This window comes from Cavia porcellus, unplaced genomic scaffold (genome assembly GCF_034190915.1).
Source record: "Cavia porcellus strain 051 isolate PalLab524CR breed Dunkin Hartley unplaced genomic scaffold, mCavPor4.1 scaffold_9, whole genome shotgun sequence".
Lineage (NCBI taxonomy): Eukaryota > Metazoa > Chordata > Mammalia > Rodentia > Caviidae > Cavia > Cavia porcellus.
The window spans coordinates 56254968-56276547 of NW_026947492.1; the positions used below are offsets into that span (position 1 = coordinate 56254968).

A 21580-nucleotide genomic window follows, 5' to 3' on the forward strand; every position below is an offset into this window, starting at 1 on the left:
TAAAAAAGTGGTGGTATTTTTATAAAATGGAGTACTACTCAGCTATAAAGAAGGACCACATTGAGATATTTATAAATAAATGGGTACAGCTTGAGACCATACTCATAAGTGAAATAAATCAAACTCACATGTGTGAATACCGAACAGTTTCCCTAGTGTAAGAAAGGATTCAAATATATAAAAGTATGTAGTAATCATGATTCCCCATTATGTGGCCTTGAAGCCTTATAAAGCTATCACTTATTAATTTGAATGGCTTTATTCTGGGATGCTTGATATTATTGCCTGTGATGAAATGAACAGCTATTTTGAAGAAAACAAGACATCCTAATTGCTAGTGCTGATCTAATATCTTGTTTTGAAGCCCTACCAAACCGTTGCTCTTCTGTCTCCATTGGTTTTATCATGTTGTATATTAATGGATTTTATTATATGTGATAGTATAAACAAAAATTTTTATAAGCAAAGAGATAATATAGAAACCGTTGTTCATTTTCTGTTAGCTGGTTCTAAGTACCCTGTAATACTTTCATCCACTTGAATGGTTTCACACTGTCTTGATATGTCTGATGCTATAGTATACGAAGTTATATTCAAATACTTCAAGGAAAAAGACACTATGGTAACTACTATTAAGTCGGGTTATTTGGTGGTGAAGCACTAGGTTGCTGAAATTGTCATGCTTTGACCTGTATTGTTATGTTGCTATGTCCTCTTTTATCTCAATCTCCCCTTATTCATTAAAAAAATTATTTTTTATTGTTTTTTAATTAAGGGGAAAAATCAAAAAAATTAGCAGGATATATTATAGCAACTTTTTATTTCCTATTAACTTGATTTGAAGTTCTGTATTACTCCCGCTATCTTGTTTTGACTATTTAGACTCTGTTTTGTTCTGTTTGATAGTATCAAGTTTGAGGGTATAGGCAACTACTTTGAAGGCAATAAGATTCACTATCCTACCCATTCTGGTTTGACTATTATCTTCTTTTGAAGTCCTGTAACGTTTACAATGTTTAGGTTTTATTGGTCTTGTTCTGTACTGTTTTGATCAACTTAATTATACCTAATGATAGAGGCAATTCTTTTTAAGGAAGCAAGAGGCATTATGGTAACCATTGTTGATAACCTTGTACTCTGTTTTTACATCATGTACTATGTCTATCCTTGGTTTTGACTGACAGCTTGGTTTTGACTGACAGCTTTGTTTTGTCATATTTGGTTTTATTTTCTTCTAAAAAAAGTAATAAGAACTATGGGAGTAATAAAACCCAAAATGTGTAAATTTTGTTGTAAAAAAAGAGAGGAAAAAAAAGTACTCTAAAGGATACAACTGCAAGTGTGTTTAGGTATGTTAGGATAAATGACCATATTATGGAGTTTTTGTTGGATCACTGAACACAACTGTCTGCAGTCTCACTGTTTGAATGTCTACTTTGTATGCTTTGATCCTGTGACTTGAGCAACTATTTCTAAGGTGACAATGTGTAATCTATTAACTGGTGATTTCTTACTTTTTTTTTTTTTTTTGTAGTCCTGCATTACTTGTACCCTTACACTGTTTTGTCTTGTTTTGTTCTGGTTTTTCTTTTTTTTCATTTTAAATAAAATTTTTTAAAAAATGCTGAACACATGTAAAGAAGATAGTTAAAAAAATTGACGAGCACTGCAAAAAGATGGGAACCTTGCATGAACAATATAAGAAAGCAATAGAAGACATGAAACAGATTCAAGGACGTATCTGAGTGGTGGGTGTCAGGTATTGTGTCCCCGCAATGAGAAATGCAAACCCCAAGGAAGGCAGAGGGATACAGGTTGAAGATGGAGACGGCAGTAAAATACAAGGCTTCAGCAGCTAGCCAGATGCAATGAGGGAGGAAACAATAGCAAAACAAAAAACAAAAACAAAACAGCAACAACAACAAAGACAGAGACGGCAGGCTGGATACTCCTCTTCTGGATGGGAGGCGAGAGTCGCACTTGGATGAAGATGCTGGTGCACGACACATTCTGAGCAAGTGGGCCCGGTGGGAGCGAACCAGGGAGGTGAGAGGGTAGACAGGGACAGCATGGGGCTCCAGGGGAGGGGGAGCACTGCTGTGTGGCAGAGGAGAGCAGGGCCATCTGCGGAACCTGGTAGCAACCAGCGTACAAGGACGGGTCTACTTAGCTGCAGCGGGGGCTAGGGGGTGGGTCAACTGTCAGAGCGGGTACCCCAGCCTCTTCCCCATCTGGATGCCTCTGCTCCACTTGGGCAGGCTCCACAGCTCAGGAAGGAACTATTCACACTGGTCGTAGGCCTCGGGTTCCAGGCCAGGGGTGTGGAAGGAGACTGCCTAGAGCTGCCAGGCAGGAAGGTGGTTGGGATTCTTTCAGGAAAAAGAAGTGCAAGTTTCCTAGACACCCCCTCCCTCCAGTGTCGCCCCCACTCCGGAACAGCAGCTCTTGGGAAACACAGCATTGTAAGCAGCCCATACAAGACCAAGGGACGTCACCTCAATACCCATGACCTCTGGGGCTCCCTCGCCAAGAGAAGGAGATAGAAGACAGGTGTGACTGATGTTCTGGAAGAGAAGCAGCTGCGGGAGGCAGGAGGTCCTGGCCCCAGCAGCTCCACAGACAGACACTGGGTGGGGGAACTCTGACCTTGATTGCTTGGGTCTTCATCCCTCCTCCAAGCCCTCTGCTGGTCTTCCTACCTTCTTATGGGCAGCAATGGCCAGCTGGGCCCACTTCTCAAGTGTCTTCAGGGGTGTGATCTCTCGGTCAGGGATGTAGGTGGGCACAAGGTTCAGGAGGCGCTCCAGGATCATTTCGGAGCCGTAGTCCACGAAGTACTGCTGGGAGGCCAGTTCAGCCAGATCGTCCTCCTAACAGAGGAGGCCTTAGTCATTTTGGTGGCTCAGTTCCCTTTGGGGAGTTCTTCCAGACCGCTGGCAGCCCAGGCCCTCCTCTGGCCCTGCCTCCTGTAGGTCTGGGACCCTAGTCTTTGCGACCCTGTGTTCTCACTGTTTCTCGTCTGCTCAGGAGACCTGTGAGCTTCCTAAGGGCAAGGCTGCTCTCCCGCCTTCTCCTGGTCCAGCTGTTGCACTGGCAGAGCTGGACTCTGACCAGGGGCAGGTGATTTGATCCAAAGAGGCCAGCTACTGCACATTCATCCCTATGTGACAGCAATTGGGCTGATAAACAAGAGAAGACATTGTGCCTGTTCTGGAAAAGGAGAGGTCTGGGGAGCCTCAGGGAAGGTCAAAGTGATGGGTGATTCACCATTACCATCTCTGCCATCAGTGCTATGCATCTGAGGGATAGTCAAGACTGCAGAGTGCCAGGTGGGTACTGCACACTGGCCTTTCTCTGCCTGGGCTGGTGAGTGACAGCCAATAGTAAATACCATCGGCATCATCACCATTTCCAACAGGAGTATCATCACTATCACTACCACTATAGCCATTAACATTACCATCATCAGCACCAAGAACACCAGCATCCCCAGTGCCATCACTTCCTCCACCATGATCACCACCCACAACAATCATCCTCTTTATGTCCTCCTCTCTCACCACAATCACCAACAGAACCATAAGCACCATCAGAACCACAACTACCATCATCCAAAACAAGGCAACCACACCGTTCCTGTCCATAGGGGATAAAATGATACACATGTGCAAAGTCCAGCCTAACTGACTGAATCTCTTTCTCAGTCAGAGCTTACTGGACTACCTCAGCATAGTACCACAGCGGTGTACTGAAGCATGTACCGTGCACAAACACTGCAGGAGTGTGGGGACACCTTGCAGGGGCAGTATCCAAGGTGTTCTTTAAAACTCCTGCTCCTGTCATATTACCACATCCTCACAACCCCCATGAGGAATGAGGGTTAATTCTAGGAGAAGCCTGGAGAATATCCAACTGCAATGAGTCCCAGCTCAGTCCCAGCTGCTGGAGGGCACAGAGAGTGGCGTGAAGCCCAGATTTGATAACAAGAGTGGCTGAGGGTCTAGTGAGTGCAGGAGATTCCTTCTCACTCACCTTTTCACACCTGTACTCCCCAAACTTGACTCCTCGCACCACCTGCTGGTAGATGAGGTTAGTGGCCACATTGTCTTCTGAAGGATTGTGCCAGGGTGTGAAGACCTCTTTGCGGAAGAAAAGCCTCCATGGCGCATTGCGCTCCTGGGCACCCTGCTCTTTGGCATACTGTTCACACTGGGAGATGGCATCCATGACATGGTCACTGCCACTGCCCAGGGAGGATACCTGTGGGCACAGAGGGCATGCTCAGAGGAAAAGCAGGCAGACACAGGGTCAGGGAAAGACTGTAAGGAACCATCAGTGGTGTCAATTGTTTTAGTCCTGATGAAAATGGAGTTCAGAGAAGCAGAAACATGCTCTGGGTCCCCAGAGCGCAGACACAAGAGGGAACTATGGATCCAGCCTTAGTATCAGAGTCAACATACTCAGTTATTATCTTTCTAGACCTCATAATGGGCATAGTAATGTGGAAATCCCAATCTCCAAGTGCAATCTCTTTTGTGAAACTTGTGGAAAAACTGCCACTGAAAACAGAGGTGTGTGTGAGAAAAATCCAGATCAACTGTGCCCAGCCACAAGCTCTGACCCTGGACTGGCCAAGGAGAGGTCAAAGCCCCAAAGCCCAAGGCCCAGTTCAGTGGAGAAGGCTGCAGGTCTAAGCTGGAGGTACTTACGTGTCAACTGGTGGAGGACAAGTGGAACGAATGACCACTTGCTGAGGAGCTCCCTGTGACTTACCATAGCAAGCACATGTGGAACTACATTCCCAGGTGGCACCCAGGAGCAGGGCTGGGCCACATGGGAGGATCCCTTCAGCTTGAGCACACACTGCCCTAGGAGGTTTGGGTCTCATCTTTAGTGCCTGAAAGACCTCCACCATCCTAATGAACTGGGCAGATTCAGGTTACCCTAAGTAACCTGCTGGACATCACTTGAGCTAGGAAGCAGCACACTGGGATGGGGTCAGTGGCCTTGCTGAATGGCACCAGGAGGTGGCCCCGTAGGTCACCTTACCTTATCAAATAGGGCGATGTAGAGCGAGAACCCAAACCGATCCTTGAGGGAGATCTTGTCAGCCAGGGCATTGCACAGTTCCTTGGCTGTGGTCGCCGAGTCGGTCAGCAGAGTCTTGGTGGTCCCATCCATGAATGTCACAGGCAACATGATGGGTTTCTTGGACTTAGTGGCCTTGAGGTGACCGAGAGGTTTTTGGGTCACTTCAGATCAGCCTATTCTCTGCGCTTTGGCTTCATGTTGTTTGTGTGGCTAAAGCAGCCCTTGAGCCCAAGGCCCTGAGCATCCCACTAGGACACTGCCTATCTCAGCCACAGGTGGCTGGGTCCCTGCTCTGCAGTCCTCCCACATGGGCTATCAGGGGCCCTGCTACAGTGCCCTGGCTGGGACATCAGGCACTGCCACAGCGGGGCTTTTGTGCTTACTGCACATAGCTGTTGTGAAACTCTGCAGGACAGCATCATCATCTCCAAGTCTCTGTGGAACCTCTGTGACACGGAGGGTGTCCCCACACCCATGTCTCTTTGGCATAAGGCCAGTGACCCTCTGAGGTTGTCCTGTTCCCAGGGCCTGGATTATAGAATTTGAAGGTGGACCCTTGAGGAACCACTGAATCCCAAAGCGGGGAGCACTAGTGGGGGGCACCAGAGCACAGTGAGTGTACACACACTGCAGGGGGGTCACCTGCAACTCCAGCCAGCTGGGGGGCTGTGTCCGTGTGCCGTTGACGAAGGTCCGCCTCAGACGCTCCTCACAGTATGGGGCGTAGCCAGGTGGTCCCCCGTGGATGAAGTTCCGCAGGTACTACACACAGGGGACCCGGTGAAGCAGCCCTCGGCCTCCCCCACCCGGACCACTGAGGTAACTCGAGCTCTGCTCATGTGGGCAGGACTGTCCGCTTCTCTCCCTTTCCAGCCATGGTTCCCACTGCACCCGGACCAAGTCCATGGACTGTGTGTTGGCCACAAAACCTGCTCTCCACAAGTCTCTTGCCTCGCCCCAGAGACCAGTCCACACCTCTTTCACTCTCACAGCACCAGCCAGCATCAGGCCTGACACCAAGCTGGATTGCAGTGACTGTCCCAAGACATGGCAGAGGGCCCGGGACATACTTCTGTCAGCTAACTAGAGTAGGGGTCAGGAAAGACAGCCAAGTGGTGCTACCGGGCAAAGGAAATCCAGTGTATGGGGCTGGGCAGGAGCCCCTGCTGAGCTCTTTCCTTGCTCTCTGCCACAACACCAGGACATGGCATGCTCCCTCCATGCCAGGCGCCTCTCTTACCTTAACAAACTTCTCAGAAGGGGCAAAGCAGCCCACACAGAGTGAAACAAGGATCCAGCCGCGGGCATAGCTGCTCTTGGATGGGTTGTGGGTGAGTTGCTTGCTGATCTGGCAGTAGATCTCATCCCTGTGCAGGACAGATTGCCTCAGAGGAGCAGCTGGCCCCGCTCCTAGCACCAGGCTAGCCAGCCTGTCCAACTTGCCCAAGACCATTTGGGAGGCCTCAGAGTGGGGCCAGGTGGGGAGGCTCAGCCCAGGGCTCTGGGAAGCCATTAAAGAAACAGGATGAAGCATGAAGCACATTTCTGACTCCAGTCCAGAGGCAACCCATCTGGAGACCCACTCTGGGCACAGTGGCCACACTGATGAGAAGCACACACCCAGCTCTGCCTCTTCCTGACCCTGTGGGTGTCCTGGACAGGTAACTTAGCTTTTTCAACCCCAACCCACAGTCAGGCCGGCAGGGACAGCTCCTACTATTGCCAGTGAGTAGAGAAGGACAAAGCCAAGGCCTGTCTTGGGGGCTAGATGAACAGGGACTGTGCACCTATTTTTGTAATTCTCTGATTTTTTTGGTTTTCATTTGAAAACGATCCTTGCATGCTTTCTGCATAGAAAAATGAGCTGAGGCTTAGAAAGTACCTAGCACAGGGCCTAAGCACAGTGAGCCTCCAGGAAAGGGCAGCTGCCATAGTCACTGCCTTGGTGACATTTCTTCATCCTTCTAAATTGGGAACTCTTGCCTGCCCAGGGACAAGAGCAGAGGAATAGTGACACGGTGACCACCAGGGGGAGCTCCTGTTCCTCTTCCTTTTGTAAGGGCAGTGCCCAACAGGAAGAGGGATTATCTGATGGTGGCTCCTAAATTTTGAGAGTTCATGGGCCAACAGACTTTAAATAAATTCTAGAAGTTGTCTGATTTTTATGGTAACAAAAACATTACACACATGCACACACGCGCGCACACACACACACACACACACACACACTGGGTACTACCTGAATTATTTCATGAAACGATAGCCATTTTAAATATTCAAAGAGTAAAAAAAGGTAAAATTACAGCAGAAAGGCCAATTCTTTAACTAAGTAAGTGTGGCTCTAGTTTTCAGCTTGTCGGATACCACTGAAAACCTATCCCCTTCCACTGGGGTCTCCAACCTGACCCTCCCACTTTACACCCTGGGAGATTGAAGCTAGGAAAGGGGAAGGATTAGCCTTCGAGGTGGGCACTATTATCATTTCCCTTCACAGCCCAGGAACCACAGGCCTGGAGGATGAAGGAGTCTGACTAAGGTCACAGGATGAACCAGCAGCACAGCCAACCAAAGATCTCAGCTTCATCTGGTGCTAAGGTGATGGAGCTACACTCAGCCACCCAAAGGCCTCCAGGCCCCATCAGGGGCTGCGGGGCACTCCCAGTACGGCATTGCTGCACCCCTCAAGCACTGACCTCAGCGCTGGCCGCAAGATGCCATTGCCAATGATGAAGTGCAGCTTCTCCAGGTTGGAGGTGGGTCGGTCCTCCAGCATGCTGTTACCCTGTACTGTGGACTCCCCGTCATGCAGCCTCTTGGTCACCTGGGTCAGGGGGACAGGCTTGACCAGGACTGGTGAACTTCAGGGTGCTGCCCTTGCTAACCAGGGCCCCTGTCCCTGAGTCTGTCACTTCCCAGAGTGCAGGGTCCTGCCTGGACTCTGCCATTGTCACTGCCGCACCACAGAACAAGAACAAACCCACATGGCTAGGAATCATGGGCTTGGTACCACCAGTTTTTGAGACACAGTTCATCTGCAGCCTGTTTGATCCCCTGTACCTCAGCCCCCACCCCCATCACAGCCAGGATGGGCCTTGCCCCTCAGATTCTGAGCAAGACCCCATATCTCTGGAATGAGTCCCCTCATACATCGATGGCACTAGAGTAAACCCTGGGCTCTAATCACCCACTCACTAAGGCTCCATCTTTGGAGATGAGTCTCCTCTGTCTGGTCCCACACAGTCATGGCAGCAGCCTCTACCCAGACGTGGTGACAGAAGGGGGGCAGGAGTGTGTGATGCAGATAGGATGGGCTGGGGAAAGTCCCATAGCTCAGTCACCACCCTGTGACCTCTTCTCAAGACCCCACAGACTAGATGATTTTTGCCTAAGACCCTCGGTATCTAGTTCAGAGCTGGGATTCAAATTTGACCCTACACGGGTGCATGACTGGATTTGTGTCCCAGAAGAGGACAGCACAAGGGTAAAGGAGGAGTCCCTGACTCTGAAGTAAGGGGTCAAAAGAGGCTTCCTGGAGAAAGGAACCCCCAGGCAGAGAAGGAGAGATTTCAGCTGTGTGTGAACATGCAAGCATGGGGAGCTGGCCATAAATACAACAGCCTATGTCTGTCTCACTTGGACCCCAGAAGCCCAGTCAGTCCTGGGATCGTGCCCAGAAGGTGAGGGGACTCAGTGAAGGGTTCAAAGCCACCAGTGGTCCTGATGTTCCATGAGCACTGTTATCCCAGAAAACTGTTTGGGTCTGAAAGGTCCTTGCTTGCATCAAAAGCCATGTGTGCCAACCCTGGCAGGAAGTACCCTCCCTCCTACTACCATCTGCCGCCAGACCCTTGCCAGTTCTGGCTTCCTGCTCAGGGAAGCCCCTCCGCTTCAGACCCCAGCCTCATTCACCACATGTGCATACACTTCTACCATCCAAGCATCCGCTATTGTGCTGGCCTTGGGTACAGGCAGTGTTGCCCACTCTTGCGGGTTTTGGCTCACCGGGCCACAGCCTGGCCTCCTGAGGCACCACCCCAAAGCTGCCAGGCCCCAGGTTTGCTCCCACCTCCTCTGTGAGCTTAGACTTCTTCTTCAGGGTCAGGTGCACAAGCTTATGCCTCACGCTGCTTTTCTTCTGCCCTTCAGAGAGCTGGGTCTGCAGGAGCAACAAAGGTCAGGGCAAGCGACTATGCAGGAAGCAGGGGAAAAAAATCGCTTGACAGTGGGACTGAGGCTGGGTATCATCTCCCCTCCGCACTAAAGTTTATGAGACACTGCACAATGCCACCCCCACCTGACAACGGGCAGATGGGAGAACTGAGACTCGGAAAAGTAGAGTGACCTGCCCAGGATCTCCTGGTGAGTCCCTAATGAGCTGGCTCTGATGACAAAGCCTGTCTGTCTGCTCTGCCATTTGGCCCCTCTTATGTTCACCACTTTACAGTTTGCAAAACTTTTACACTTTTGTTCCCACGAGTAGATAGAGGGTGTACGTTGGGGTTGAGCACTGAGGCAAGGGGGAAATCACGGGGTGCCCCTTCTGCCGAGGACTCCCAGGCTGGGTACCCCAGGCAGCCGTCCTCACTGGCCTGGGAAGGTCACCAGCTGGGGGCACCCTGGCCTCACCTCACCCTCGCCCTGCAGGGCCTGCAGCTCCCTCTTGTATGTCTTCTTGCCTAAGGTCTCGTAAATCTTGGTCATCACAGGGATCTTCTCGCTGCCGTCACTCATGGCTGTGTGGTACTTGGGCTCTGGGAGGTCCCCCATGAACCGCAGGATGGTGATCCATACCGCCAGTGCCGCCTGGGAGCGGAGCACACATGTCGGGGAGCTGGGGTTGAAGACACCCTCAAGCTGTGGACATAACCTGGGGTGCGGGGAGATAACTAGAAAAATACCAGCCTGGGTCCAACCCTAGGGCCCAGGGCCCACTGCCCTGGAAGCACCCACAATCCCAGCCCTGGCGCTGCTCAGTGGCCCAGCGCAGGCAGGCCTCACCAGCTGGTCGCCCTCGTCATCATGGTACAACAGCGGCTGTTTGAGTGGCCGCCGCGTGTAGGAGTGTGTTGTCGTGCCCTGGAAGTAGGTGGCAGCAAATTTGGCGAATTTGTACTCCGAAAGGTCCTCTTCGTCCTCGTCGGGCAGGGGCAAGGCTGCATCCAGGTCCTCCTCCACCATCTCCCTCCGCCCTCGCTCCAGGTCCTGATGGACACAGAGGAGCTCCCTGCCATGTGGGCCTGGCCCCAGGTAGGAGGGCCTGCGGCAGACTCAAGGCTGGGTTAATGTTTCCTAAACTGTCCCAGTCCAGGTCATCATTACTTTCAGCTCATCGGACCCTGGGGGGGCTTCATGCAAGGGGACACCAGAGGAGGGGAGGCCATCAACCGGGGTGCAGAGGAGCCTCTAGAGCCTGACCCCAGCCTGGTACCTCAAAGCCGCTAGGGGCCTGGCCCTCCTGGCCTGGAAGGCCACCCGAAGTCCCCAGGAAGCCAAACATCTTGTCCACCATGTCCGAATGGTTGATAGGCTCATGGCGGGCCCGCTCCATCCGCTCCAGCAGCTCCTTTTTCTGCCGAGCCTCCTCCTTCTCCTTTAGCTCCCGCTCTGCATCCTCACGAGCCAGCTGGGCCAGGCGCTCCTGAAGTTGGGGTGACACAGAGGAGATGGGATGGGCACCAGTTCGACAGCCCCAGGAAACAAGCTCCCCTTGGGATACCTGAAAGCCCAGTAGCAGCACTGGACCCAACTTCAACCAGGGACCCCAGAGCAAACGGAGAGACTGTGCCTCAGCGCCCCCTGCTGATCGCTCTGTGCTCAGCCCTCACCATCTTGGGCTGGTAGGCAGGTGCCCAGCACCTCTGAGCCACCAGAGGGTCCTGGACAAGCCCACGAGGTAACACTTCCTGTCCTCAGGGCCCAGCGGGGAACAGCTCCCCAACAGCACCCACTCTGTGCCACAATCCCATGGCCACGTGGCTCTGGACAAGCACTGTCCACGAGAAATATACCATCAGCTGTGCAAGTGATAGTCACATTTTAAAAGGTAAAAAGATATAAGCAAGCTTGCATTAATAATACCATTTAACACTTATCCCTCAAATACCATCTAACATATAATCAATATTTTGAAGATGACACTGAGGTGTTAGATATCCTTCCTCCTCCCTGGATCTTCAGTGTGTGTTTCATCTTACAGCAGCTCTGTGCCACTGAGATGAGCCACATTTCATGTGTAAGGAGCACTTAAGACTGTGGCCCCCATACTGGGACACATGGCCTTCACTGTTGTCCCTGGATCAAATTTTTTCTCCCCAGCATGGCAGCACTGTGGAGTGCAGACTCTTTTCTGGAGCTCCATCCCTCGGTCTGTTCACCTAGCTCAGACCCAGCTCTGAGAAACAGTTCAGCAAATGAGTGCTGAGTGGGCCTGGGAAGGGAGGAGGACTGCAGGGATGTGACAAGAGGCCAGCGATGGAGAAAGCCGAAGAGCCAGCGGGCGGACCCTGGAGGTGCCCATGTCCTTGGCTCACCTGATGCTTGCGCTCTGCCTCCTCCTTGGCCTTCTTGGCACTCATCTCCTTCCGGAGTTTCTCTTCCTCTGCCAGTCGCATCTTCTCTGCCTCAAGGCGCCGAAGGTACTAGGGAAAGAAAGCCAGGAGGGCGTCAGATGTAGCATTTGTTGCCGCACTTCCTGCCACCTCTACCCACTCCGAGTTCTGGACCTGTGAGTGACTTTGTCAGGTCCTTGGCAGATATGGAAACAGGCAGCTGAGACAGTTTCCGGGTCACCCGTTGGTGGAGATGCTAGGGACCCAAAGGCAGACAAGGATTTCCTTGGTGTCCTAAAGACACACTGGGGTGACTGAGGCCCTAGTCTTGCCTGTAACAGGAAGGTGTCAGGCAAGACACCGGTCCCAGTCTTATGTACTCAGGGCAGGATAGCTACAGGTTCCCCATGACTCTGGCCTTGGCTGTACACACTTCCGAGGACAGGGAACCTCACCTCAGCCCTGAGGCGCCGGTGTAGCCTGCGGGCAATCATGCCACGGGCATAGGCCTGCACGGTGAGCACGGCCCAGAGGCGGTGGCGGAAGGCCTTGCGCACCAGGTAGGCCCGGCATCGGGCCTGGAACTCAATGATGCGTCGGCGGGCCAGGTGGTACTGCTGGTGCAGCTTCTGGGAGCGATGCAGGGCCTGCAGCCTCAGGAAGCCCAGGCGCATCTGCAAAGACATGACATGCTCAGAACTATGCCCCAGCCTGGATGGCGCCTGCCACAAGAGCCTCCACTGAGCTGGCCTCTACTGGCAGACTGGCACCCCCAAGGCAAGGCTTAGTCACTGTCAAAGGAGACAATGGCCCCTCTAGTTCAGGATGCCTCCCATCGGGGAGAAGTTTCCTAGAGGGTAGTCCTGACTCTCTGAGATGGCTCCCTAAGGGACGCCACCTTTGAACCAGAGGCTGTAACCAACCAGTCCACCTCCCACCCCAAGTCCAGGCTCCCTGAAGAAGCCCCTCATGACCCATCCTCTTATGGCTGCTTCGAGTTCTTCTGTAACGCCAGTGTATTCACAGCCTGGCAAAACATTCCAGAAGAAAAGCAGTGAACATTGTTGCCCAGCTAAAAAGAGCCACAGAACTAGACCCAGACTTTGGCTGGAGGGAAGGTGGGGACTGGCTGGGGAGTCTTGTCTTGATACAGCTAAGTCCTGTTGCCATGGCAACAAGGCCACTGCAAAGGCCTGGCTGTGAGGAGTGGGCGATGGTGAGGCTCACCAGCTCATAGTTCCGTCTACAGTTGTGGCCCCGCCAGTGCCTCTGGATCAGTGTGGCAGCATTTTTCAGCTTCAGAAAGTTGGATCTGAAATGGTTGCAGTAATGGGGTGAATCCCAGAGCAGAGAGCTGGGGCTTGGAGGAAGCAGCATTCAGTGGCTTGGAATTGGGAGAGCATGCTCAGCCTCCGCTCTATGACATTTCAGCTGCGTGACCTTGGGCAAGGCACAGAACCTCTCTGTGCCTTAGCATCCTCCTCTGGAAAAGAAGGAAGCTTAATGCCTGTCATTCCAGTCTCACAGACTCGTTGCATAAACTCATTTTTTTTTTTTGTCTTTTTCATTTTTATCGGTACCAGAGATCGAACTCACGACTGCCTGCTTGCAAGGCAGGCGCTTATGCCGCTGAGCTAAATCCCCAGCCCCCGTTGCATAAACTCATTAAAGTAGATACTCAAAAGGCACTTAGTTAAATGAGTAAATGTATGAACAAATTAATAAATGAAATAATACAAAACTGAGAACTTTGAGCCATCAAACTTCATCATTTTATAGATGTAGAAAGTAAGACCCTAGTTTGGGATTACAGTCCACGTTTCTGACCCTGAGGAGCCCTGTTGTTCTGCAGGTACACATTACAGTGTACATGGCTTCTCCTCGTAACAGTCATCTCCAGTCTGTCTGATGGGTGTCAGAGACTCCTCACACTAGACAGCGGGTGTCTGCTAAAAGCTGGAAAAAATAAAGGAGGCGTGAATGATGGGCCCCATGAGTGCATGCCACGCATGCTTGTGCTCATTTCTGGGTATACATGTTTATCCTGGTGTTCATATCAGAAAGCAGCGGTCACAATGTGTGCATGCACGTGGGCCAAGGTGGCAGGAGCTGGTCAGGGCACATACCTGTCTTTGAACCCCCGGATGACCTTCTGGAGGAGGATGACCCTGTCAGTGATAGCCTTGTCCCGCTCCACCTCTAGCAGCATGTCATGGTGGTCCTGAAAGGCAGCGTCCCCAATGATGTCTCCCCCTAGGACACCAGCTTGGTCCCAGGTGAGTACTCAATTCCTTCACTCAGAACCCAAGTCCCAGTGGGGGCCCACAGGCTCCCAGGCCTTCTCAGGCCCCATGGAGTAGCCTCTGACACTACTAAGGGTTGGGGCTGTTTCCCAGGGCCCCCGGTGGGCCAAAGGAGCAAGAGGAGCTTCATTTCACTGGATACGATGAGAGGACCCAACGTACACATATCCTGGTTTCACCCCGTTGCCGTCTCTGCCCAGAGCCATCCACTGCTAGCTATCCCAGGGACCTGGGCCTGGCCACTGTCCTCTCCTCCAAGAATCCTGAAGGCAGCCTCCTCCCCAGGGTCTCCTAGCCCTTCTTACCTCCCCTCTGGCCCTCCCTTACATTCAGCCAATGAACCTTCCTAAACATGACCCTGATGGCAAGCCACTGATACCCACAGCACCTGGCTCAACATGGGCTCTTCACCCTGTCACCCAAGATCCCCAAGATCAGGCCTTGCTGATACTTCCAGCCCTTTCTCCTCCTCACCCCTCCCAACCCTCACTTCCAGCTGGACAACTTTCTTGGTCTACTCAGTAGATGTGTCTGGCACGGCTGTGAGCCAGCACTGACCTAGATGCCAAGGTGGTGTCTCAGTGGTCCAGGCAGATGGGGCCCTGCCTCTGGGCAGGTGAGAGTCTCATAGGGGAGCCATGTCTACCAAACCATCACAGACACACAGAGCACGGCAGAGAGGAACTGAATGAGTGAGTGAATGAGATTTGGACCTCTCAAAACACTGCCACATCGGAAGAGCCCAGAGACATAAGGATGGGGACACTTCTCTAGCTCTCTGGCACTAGATTCCATAACGCTTTCATCCTGCCTTCTTCTGCTGATATGGGTTGGGCATGAGAGCATCGAAGGCTGCAAGCCCTGCTCTTTGTTTCCCAGCTGCCCGATCCTGGGCACTCCTCTTCTCTGGCTTGAATTCTCCCTACTCTGCAGGGTTGTTGGAAGAAGCAAGATCACAGAAAAAATGCCCATTCAGACATGGTGTAGAGGATGTGCTTTCTAGCCTGCAGTTATGGGTTATCTAGTTTGGGGCATTGGCCCATTTATTCAATGAGGAGGTTAGGGCTTGGGGAGGTGAAGGACTGACTCAAAGCTCCTCAACTGTGAGGAAAAAGACCAGTTAATTCCCAAATGCCTGCTCCCACACCAGCCAGGAGTCTTGCCCTGCCACCAGGACAGGCTGAACTCTAGCACAGAGGAAATGGAAATGGGGAAGACCACACTTCCCCACTTCAGCTGCCCTGGCACGGCCCACTCCTAGCAAGTTCTCCAAGGCCATGACTCCCCAAGCCCAGCTTCCTGCCCCACCTCCATGACCCGGGCAGCCGTGGGCTCCAGGAACTTGAGCTGCTGAGCTTAGGGTGCCTGGAACAGAGCCCCAGACAGGAGGCATACTGCTGACCACAGCCCACAGAAGCCTGCCCAGCAGAAAACCATAGGAAGGGACCCAAGATACACTCTAGACCACCTTAAGACCATACCATTTTATTGACAGGAAAAGAAGACAAGGGCTAGTGACCTGTTCAAAGTCCCGGTGCTAATGACACAGGATTAGGATTTGAATTCAGTCCTCCTGCTGTGTCTCTAACAGATAGAAGGGCTCTGGCCTTTAGATTCTAACCTGGGATCAGGGCTGTGACTGGAGGGCTAACCCAGCCATGCAGCAGCCTCTCAGACCCCACCCATGGCCTGGGTCACAGTCGCAGGGCAGACCTGGACACAGCCTTTACTCACCTTCAGAAAGATCTTGGTTTTGCCAATCTGCCAGTCATCATGGGTGCCCAGCACCGCCTCAGCAATGCGCTGGCATGTCCCCCGGAGATCGCCCTGGAGACGGACACAAGAGAATGGGCAGTTTTGCCATCTGGAAAGCCTCTCGGTGTCCTTGCCGCAGCTCTGCCCCACATGTCAGGGTGACCGCAGCCAGGTCCCAGCTTCTCTGCACCTCTATGTACTACCTGTCACAGTCTGATGGTGACCACCAGGGCATTAGAAGATCTGTGATGTGTCCCACTGCCCAAGTCCCATTCCTTCCAGCAGTACTTGAGATATCATGGTCAGCTCACCATCTCAATGTGAGACCAGGCCCTTGCTCTGCCAGAGCTGGACCCTTCCCCTCCCATGATCCATACATTGGGCCCCGTACCTGTTTATAGGCCGGTTTCACCCCGGGCAGCAGCACGCGATACCGCTCCACAAACTCCACGAAGCTGTAGCGGATGGGGTAGCCAGCACGGCGGATCCTGATGGTCTCCATCATGCCCGAGTAGCGCAGCTGGCGTACGCACAGGTGCCGGTCAAATAGCTGCAGGTACAGGGCGAAGGGCATCAGGGCGGGTGGTGGTATTTTGCATAACCCTGGGGAGCACTTGCACGTGGCAGCCTTCATGGATGTGTAAGTTATTCAGACAACATTCTAGGATTTTGACCAGAGAAGCTGAGGAAAGTGTCAGATCTGGTTTGCCAAAGAACCTGATCCAACAATGCTTTCAATGAGAGGCACACTTTTCTAACTCACATGAAATTGTTGTGCTTGTTTGTTCATTTCTATGGTACTAAGGATTGAACAAAGGGCCTTGGTACTGAGCTACATCCTCGGCTTTTTTTTTTTTTTAAAGCAAAACAGAAAAAAGGATAGAAATTATACAGAATTTTAAAAAAATAGTAGGAAATTAATACTAGTTAATATATTGCATATTATTATCTTAGAAGTAGTTTCTAGCTTTAAAAATAAATTGTTTTTCCAGGCAGGATCTCACTAGGTTGCTTAGTTGCCTGGGCTCAAATTTTTCAGTTCTTCTGCCTCAGTTTCTTGGAGTACAGGAATTATAACATTGTTTGTTTGTTGTTGTGATGGTTGTAGAGCAGAGCCAGCCTGGAGTTCACAGAGGGGACGAGAAGAGAAGGAGAAGGCAGGTGCTGGGCTGCAGTGAGACTCAGATGCAGGGAGGGAGGCTGGGTTTCCTCCCTGGATGACAGAAACCAGAGAAGGTTTGAGGCAGGGAGAAACGATTGGATTTGCTCTTGAGAACATTGTCACCGCAGCAGAAGGGACAGTGCATGGCAGGGGGTAGGACAGGAAATAGGGAAGGCAGGAGACCAGTGATGAGACTGTTGCCAAGGTCCTGGCCACAGATGCCAAGTTCTGAGCAGAGAAGGGTTCCCGGCACACCCCACAGCCAGGGAACTGGTACCCAACTGTCCGTGCCTCAGAGCTTCGGGGCTCCCTGCACTGAGTTCACAAGAGCCCTCTACCCCTCAAATCTAAGTCCTAAAGAATCTCGCCCACACTGGAAAATGATTTCCTGTCCCGGACAGTGTGTGCAGATAGTCGGTTTCCGCAGTCTGTTTCCTCTCTCTCTCAGGGCCACTTTCCCCGCCTTCCTTCTCTCCCTCCCCAGACCAGGGCCCAGCTTCCCCTGGGCCTCCCCCCAGGCCTCTGGGTAAACAACACCTCTCACAGCCTGGCTGTGGAAAGAGGGGGCTGCTGGCGTCTGGTCTGGAACCCTTAACACCCAAGTCCTCATCCTGCATCTCCAACCTAGGGACATAATCTCCTCCTCATAGGCTGTTTGTAAACATGAGGCTGTCCTAGCCACACAAAAGGAGTCCAACAAATGTTATTTTTAAGAGTCAAAAATGAGGAGGGTGGCAGTTGAGAAGCCAGGGGGTGAGGGGCTTCCAGGAAGAGGTGGGTGGGAGGAGGAGGCTTTCAAAGGAGAAGCAGCAGCATGAACCACCTGGCCATCCACGGAGCATCTACTAGGTGCCTGGCAGTCTGTGTGCACCATTATATGTGGCATGCTCAGGAAATGGGTATCATGATGGGCCCCAGGAACTGAAGCCTAAGCAGAGTAAGTGGCCTGTCCGCAGTTGCCCAGCTTGGAAGTAGCAGAGCCAGCACTTAAGTTGCTCTCTCCAGTGCACTTGCTCTTCCAGTAAGTGAGATCTTTTATAAGCCCTGGGGTGCCCATCATCCCTCCAAACAGGACAAAGTCTTGCATCACCTGCCTACCTTCATCCCACCCTGACACATTCCCCACATCCCCTCACCCCTGGCTGGCCACAGCCACTCACCATGGGCTTCTTGAACTCATTGGGCTTGATGCAGCGCACGAAGAAGGGCTGGCAGGCGCCCAGTGTGCGCATCAGCAGCTCTAGTGACCGCTTGAACTGGCTGCTGAGTGTGGGAGAGCGCTTCCTTGTCTCGGCGCCCTGGGGGGACGGACAGACAGCAATGGGAGGGGCTGTGCCTGGCCCTCCCGCCCAACAGCTTCCCTGATATAAGGGAGGGAAGCTGGAGGGGAGGTCAGCTGGGTCAGCCTGAGGAAGAGAGCTGGGTAATCAGGGTGCCCTTGTGACCCCTCTTTCCCGCTCTGAGCTAGAGCTTGGACCCCAGATGCCCTGTTCCCAGGAAGTCTCCCAGGACCTCTCCAGGATCCCATAGGTCCTTTCTGCACTGCTATGCTGGAGCTCTTGGCAAGCCCCTCTCTAAGTTTCACAGGTCTCTGAAGGCACTGGGGTCATCTTGGAAATGGGAGTTATGCAAAGGTAAGTTCCAGTGCTGGCCCACAGTTTCCTAGCTGTGTGGGTTTGAGCAGATCACCAAATGTGCTGAGCTTTAGTCATCGAAGTAGAAAATAAAGTCATGTCCCCATCCAACAGTGCAGAGAAGAGGGTAGGGGTCAGGATATGTTTCAATAAACAACAGCTTGGGATGGTTCCTGGCCTCTAAGAACCATGGGGGAGGAAGAAGGAGAGAGGGTAGGCAGATGGCTGTGACCTCCCTGCTGTGGGACTAGCTGGGCAGCAGCAGGTTGGGGAGGAAGTAAGGTGGCCCTGGATAGTCCTCCTAAGGTGGCACACAGCTGGCCCCTCCAGGCTCTGTGACCCTAGGGTCCCTAAGGGTTCTGTGCTCTGCCAGCCCCTCCTGGGTAACCAGTCAGCCACCCCTCTGCACTGCTCTGCCTAATTAGGTTTCTGTTCCAGAATATTATTAAATAAAGGGGGCGAGATCCTAACAACAAACAAATAGGAAGGAAACCTTCTCAGCTGATAGAAACTGGGTCTAGAACTCAGGTTCTAGTTCACACATTTTCACGCCACTGATTTCCAGCCTTTCATTAGGGTGAAAATTTCTTAATAGTGAATTTGATCATTACTGTAAGATTTTATATTTTTAGAGCTGAAACTTCATCTCTTAACCCGTAGTATCAACTTAGGGGTACAGCTGTAGAAGTATGAGGTATTTGGGGACAAAGGTGTTTAGCCTATGCTAAATTTAGACAGTGTGCCCCAGACTAATGAAATCCACCAAGAAAGTGCAAATATTCACAATTCTCAAATATGGGTGTTTTGTGTTTTAGTTTTAGTTGGAAGAGGCCCCTAGGCTTTCAGTGAATCTGACCCAGCAGCAGCACCGGGTGACCTCCCTCCTGCAGGAGGAGCCCCCTGGATTGGGCTATAGCCAGCTTTTGTTATAGTACTGTTAGAAGTACACACACACACACACACACACACACACACACACAGCCTGCATGCTGCACCCCCACGCATGCACACATGCACGCACACACACATACATCTTCCTTTGGTTTCGCTCATGCTGGAAATACTGCTGCTTTCCACCAAGCCTTGTGCTCCTGAGGGACAGGCTGGTCAGGCTTACTGCTGTGGCACCAGGACCTGGTGCACGTAACAATCATCACTTCATGCAGCTGATGTACTGTGGATCTGGGACCTAGTGTTGTCTCTGGACTTGCAGAGACTTTTCACCTCCCAGCGGTTCAGGCCTTAAACCCAGGAACGTCCTCCATGCCTCTTTTTACATCCAATTTATCATCAGACCTCACCTGGCCCCACCTTTGAACTACCTTTAGAACTTGACCCGTCCTGGAAGTTCTCGGGTGATTCCCAGTTCACTCCTAGGAAAGCAAGATCCAAATAAGGGCCCACAATCCCCTCAGAGCATCTGTTCTCAGTGTCCTCTGTTTTCTAGTACCTGTTCACCTCCTTCCAGCTACTCCAGCTCCTGGCCCTGCCTAGGACACACCAGGTGGCTCAGTGTAGAGTGCCTCAGGGTTTCTGTGAGTGCCATCCTTCTCCTTGCAAAGCCCTTCCTCTGGAAGCGTGTTGGTGTCCTTGACTCCTGCCATCTCAGGAGAGCTTTGCCAGCTCCTGGGCAAAGCCTCAGGGCCCACACCCTCATTCCTGCCTCCCCAGTCTTTCCCATTTAAACAATCCTGCATGCTTCACTGATTCATTGATTTACTAACTGTCCCTTCTTCTGCTAGACTATGTTTCATAACATATGTTTTTTCCTAGTTTGTTCACTGCTGAGTCACCAGAGCCTAGACCAGGGTCAGACATATAATGGCCACTCAATAAGTATTTGTAGATTGAATGAACGAATGAGGGAGGGCATGAATGAACAGGATCTATGAGGCTACAGGATCTGCCCTCATATCTTTTGTCATTTGGGTTTCTGATTTAGTTTTATTTCTTTGAGGGAAAGGCCATTCTTATTTTGCATAAGAATCTGTAGGTGTTTGGGAATGGGATGAAGAATGAACCCATGATAAATGGCTCTGTGCAGAGAGCCACATGCTCACCTCTGAGCATGATGTTGGTATCTGGCAAGCAGCAGAAAGTGACAGGCAGAAAGCCATCTGTATAAGGAGTAGATGGATATTCTGGGGACAGAGAGCCCCAGGACACGTGACGAGGGTCAGCCACGAATCAGAGAAAACCCACAGTCCAGGAGAGCTGCCTTTTCCTGGGCTTCTCTGGTTCCTTCATCAGGGATGGGTGGGGTGGAGAGGTGGTGGTCCTGCGCACCTTGGGAAGGCACATGCAGAACCCAAAGGATGAAAACTCTGGGGTTGGGGATCTGTACCGATGGGCACTGAGGTGACAGGAACAGCCATCAGCTTTCATCCCAACAAGAGCATTGCGACAATGGCATGGTCATTGAATAAACTGTGACTCAGTGTTTCACAACTCACTAGGCTGATGTCCTTCCTCTTGTAGAAGGGTAACTCTGTTTCTAGCACTTACAAAGCATTTTCATTTCCTGGATGTGACACTTACAGATCTGGCATAGTATGATGCAAAGACTTGGAAAACCTCATTTCAGTCCTCACTTGTATGTCACAAGTCCTTGCACTGAGCTAAGATAGACAGACAGACAGAGCTGGGCTTCAATGCTTGTATTATGAGCTGTGTGACATGAGCAAAACCTTTTGCTTCCTTGCACCCCAGACTCCCTAGCTATAAAGTCAGGGCACTGGTATCATAACCCCCAGGGTCCAGTGGGATGACTGAGATGGTAATGTAAGTGTCCAGGAGAAGTGACTGCTACCAAATCTGTCACTGCTATCCTAAAACTTTGCCCTCAGGACAGGGGCCATTTGGGATGGCTTGGGCTCCTGTGCCTAGACCTCCACACAGGTCCTTGGAAGGTAAGCCCTCATCTCAGGGAGGAGGGGGCCTCAGAACAGAAGCACATGGAGAGGCCCCAGTGCTCATGGGAGCTTTAGAGAGATAGAGGAGAGAGGGCTGGGGTGGGAGAATAGGCAGGTTCACTCAGAGTACAAAACCAAAACCAAACTAGAAGAATGGACAGTGCAGAGTGGTAGG

General features: G+C 51.7%; 1 protein-coding gene across 7 annotated transcripts in view; it reads right to left on the reverse strand.

Annotated features, from left to right (window-relative positions):
- The window catches only part of Myo7a (myosin VIIA), a 78357-nt gene that overhangs the window by 21204 nt on the left and 35573 nt on the right, over nucleotides 1-21580 (reverse strand). For all 7 annotated transcript variants that reach the window (XM_063256436.1, XM_063256434.1, XM_063256433.1 and 4 more), the window contains 17 exons: nucleotides 18020-18157; nucleotides 16089-16247; nucleotides 15677-15769; nucleotides 13766-13860; nucleotides 12867-12951; nucleotides 12095-12313; nucleotides 11622-11729; nucleotides 10520-10729; nucleotides 10090-10293; nucleotides 9718-9894; nucleotides 9158-9247; nucleotides 7785-7912; nucleotides 6332-6458; nucleotides 5734-5853; nucleotides 5050-5223; nucleotides 4033-4260; nucleotides 2700-2870 (listed from right to left, as the gene is read on the reverse strand). In XM_063256436.1, the coding sequence (XP_063112506.1) occupies nucleotides 2700-2870; nucleotides 4033-4260; nucleotides 5050-5223; nucleotides 5734-5853; nucleotides 6332-6458; nucleotides 7785-7912; nucleotides 9158-9247; nucleotides 9718-9894; nucleotides 10090-10293; nucleotides 10520-10729; nucleotides 11622-11729; nucleotides 12095-12313; nucleotides 12867-12951; nucleotides 13766-13860; nucleotides 15677-15769; nucleotides 16089-16247; nucleotides 18020-18157 (2526 nt within the window). The remainder of the gene's footprint in view (nucleotides 1-2699; nucleotides 2871-4032; nucleotides 4261-5049; nucleotides 5224-5733; nucleotides 5854-6331; nucleotides 6459-7784; nucleotides 7913-9157; nucleotides 9248-9717; nucleotides 9895-10089; nucleotides 10294-10519; nucleotides 10730-11621; nucleotides 11730-12094; nucleotides 12314-12866; nucleotides 12952-13765; nucleotides 13861-15676; nucleotides 15770-16088; nucleotides 16248-18019; nucleotides 18158-21580) is intronic.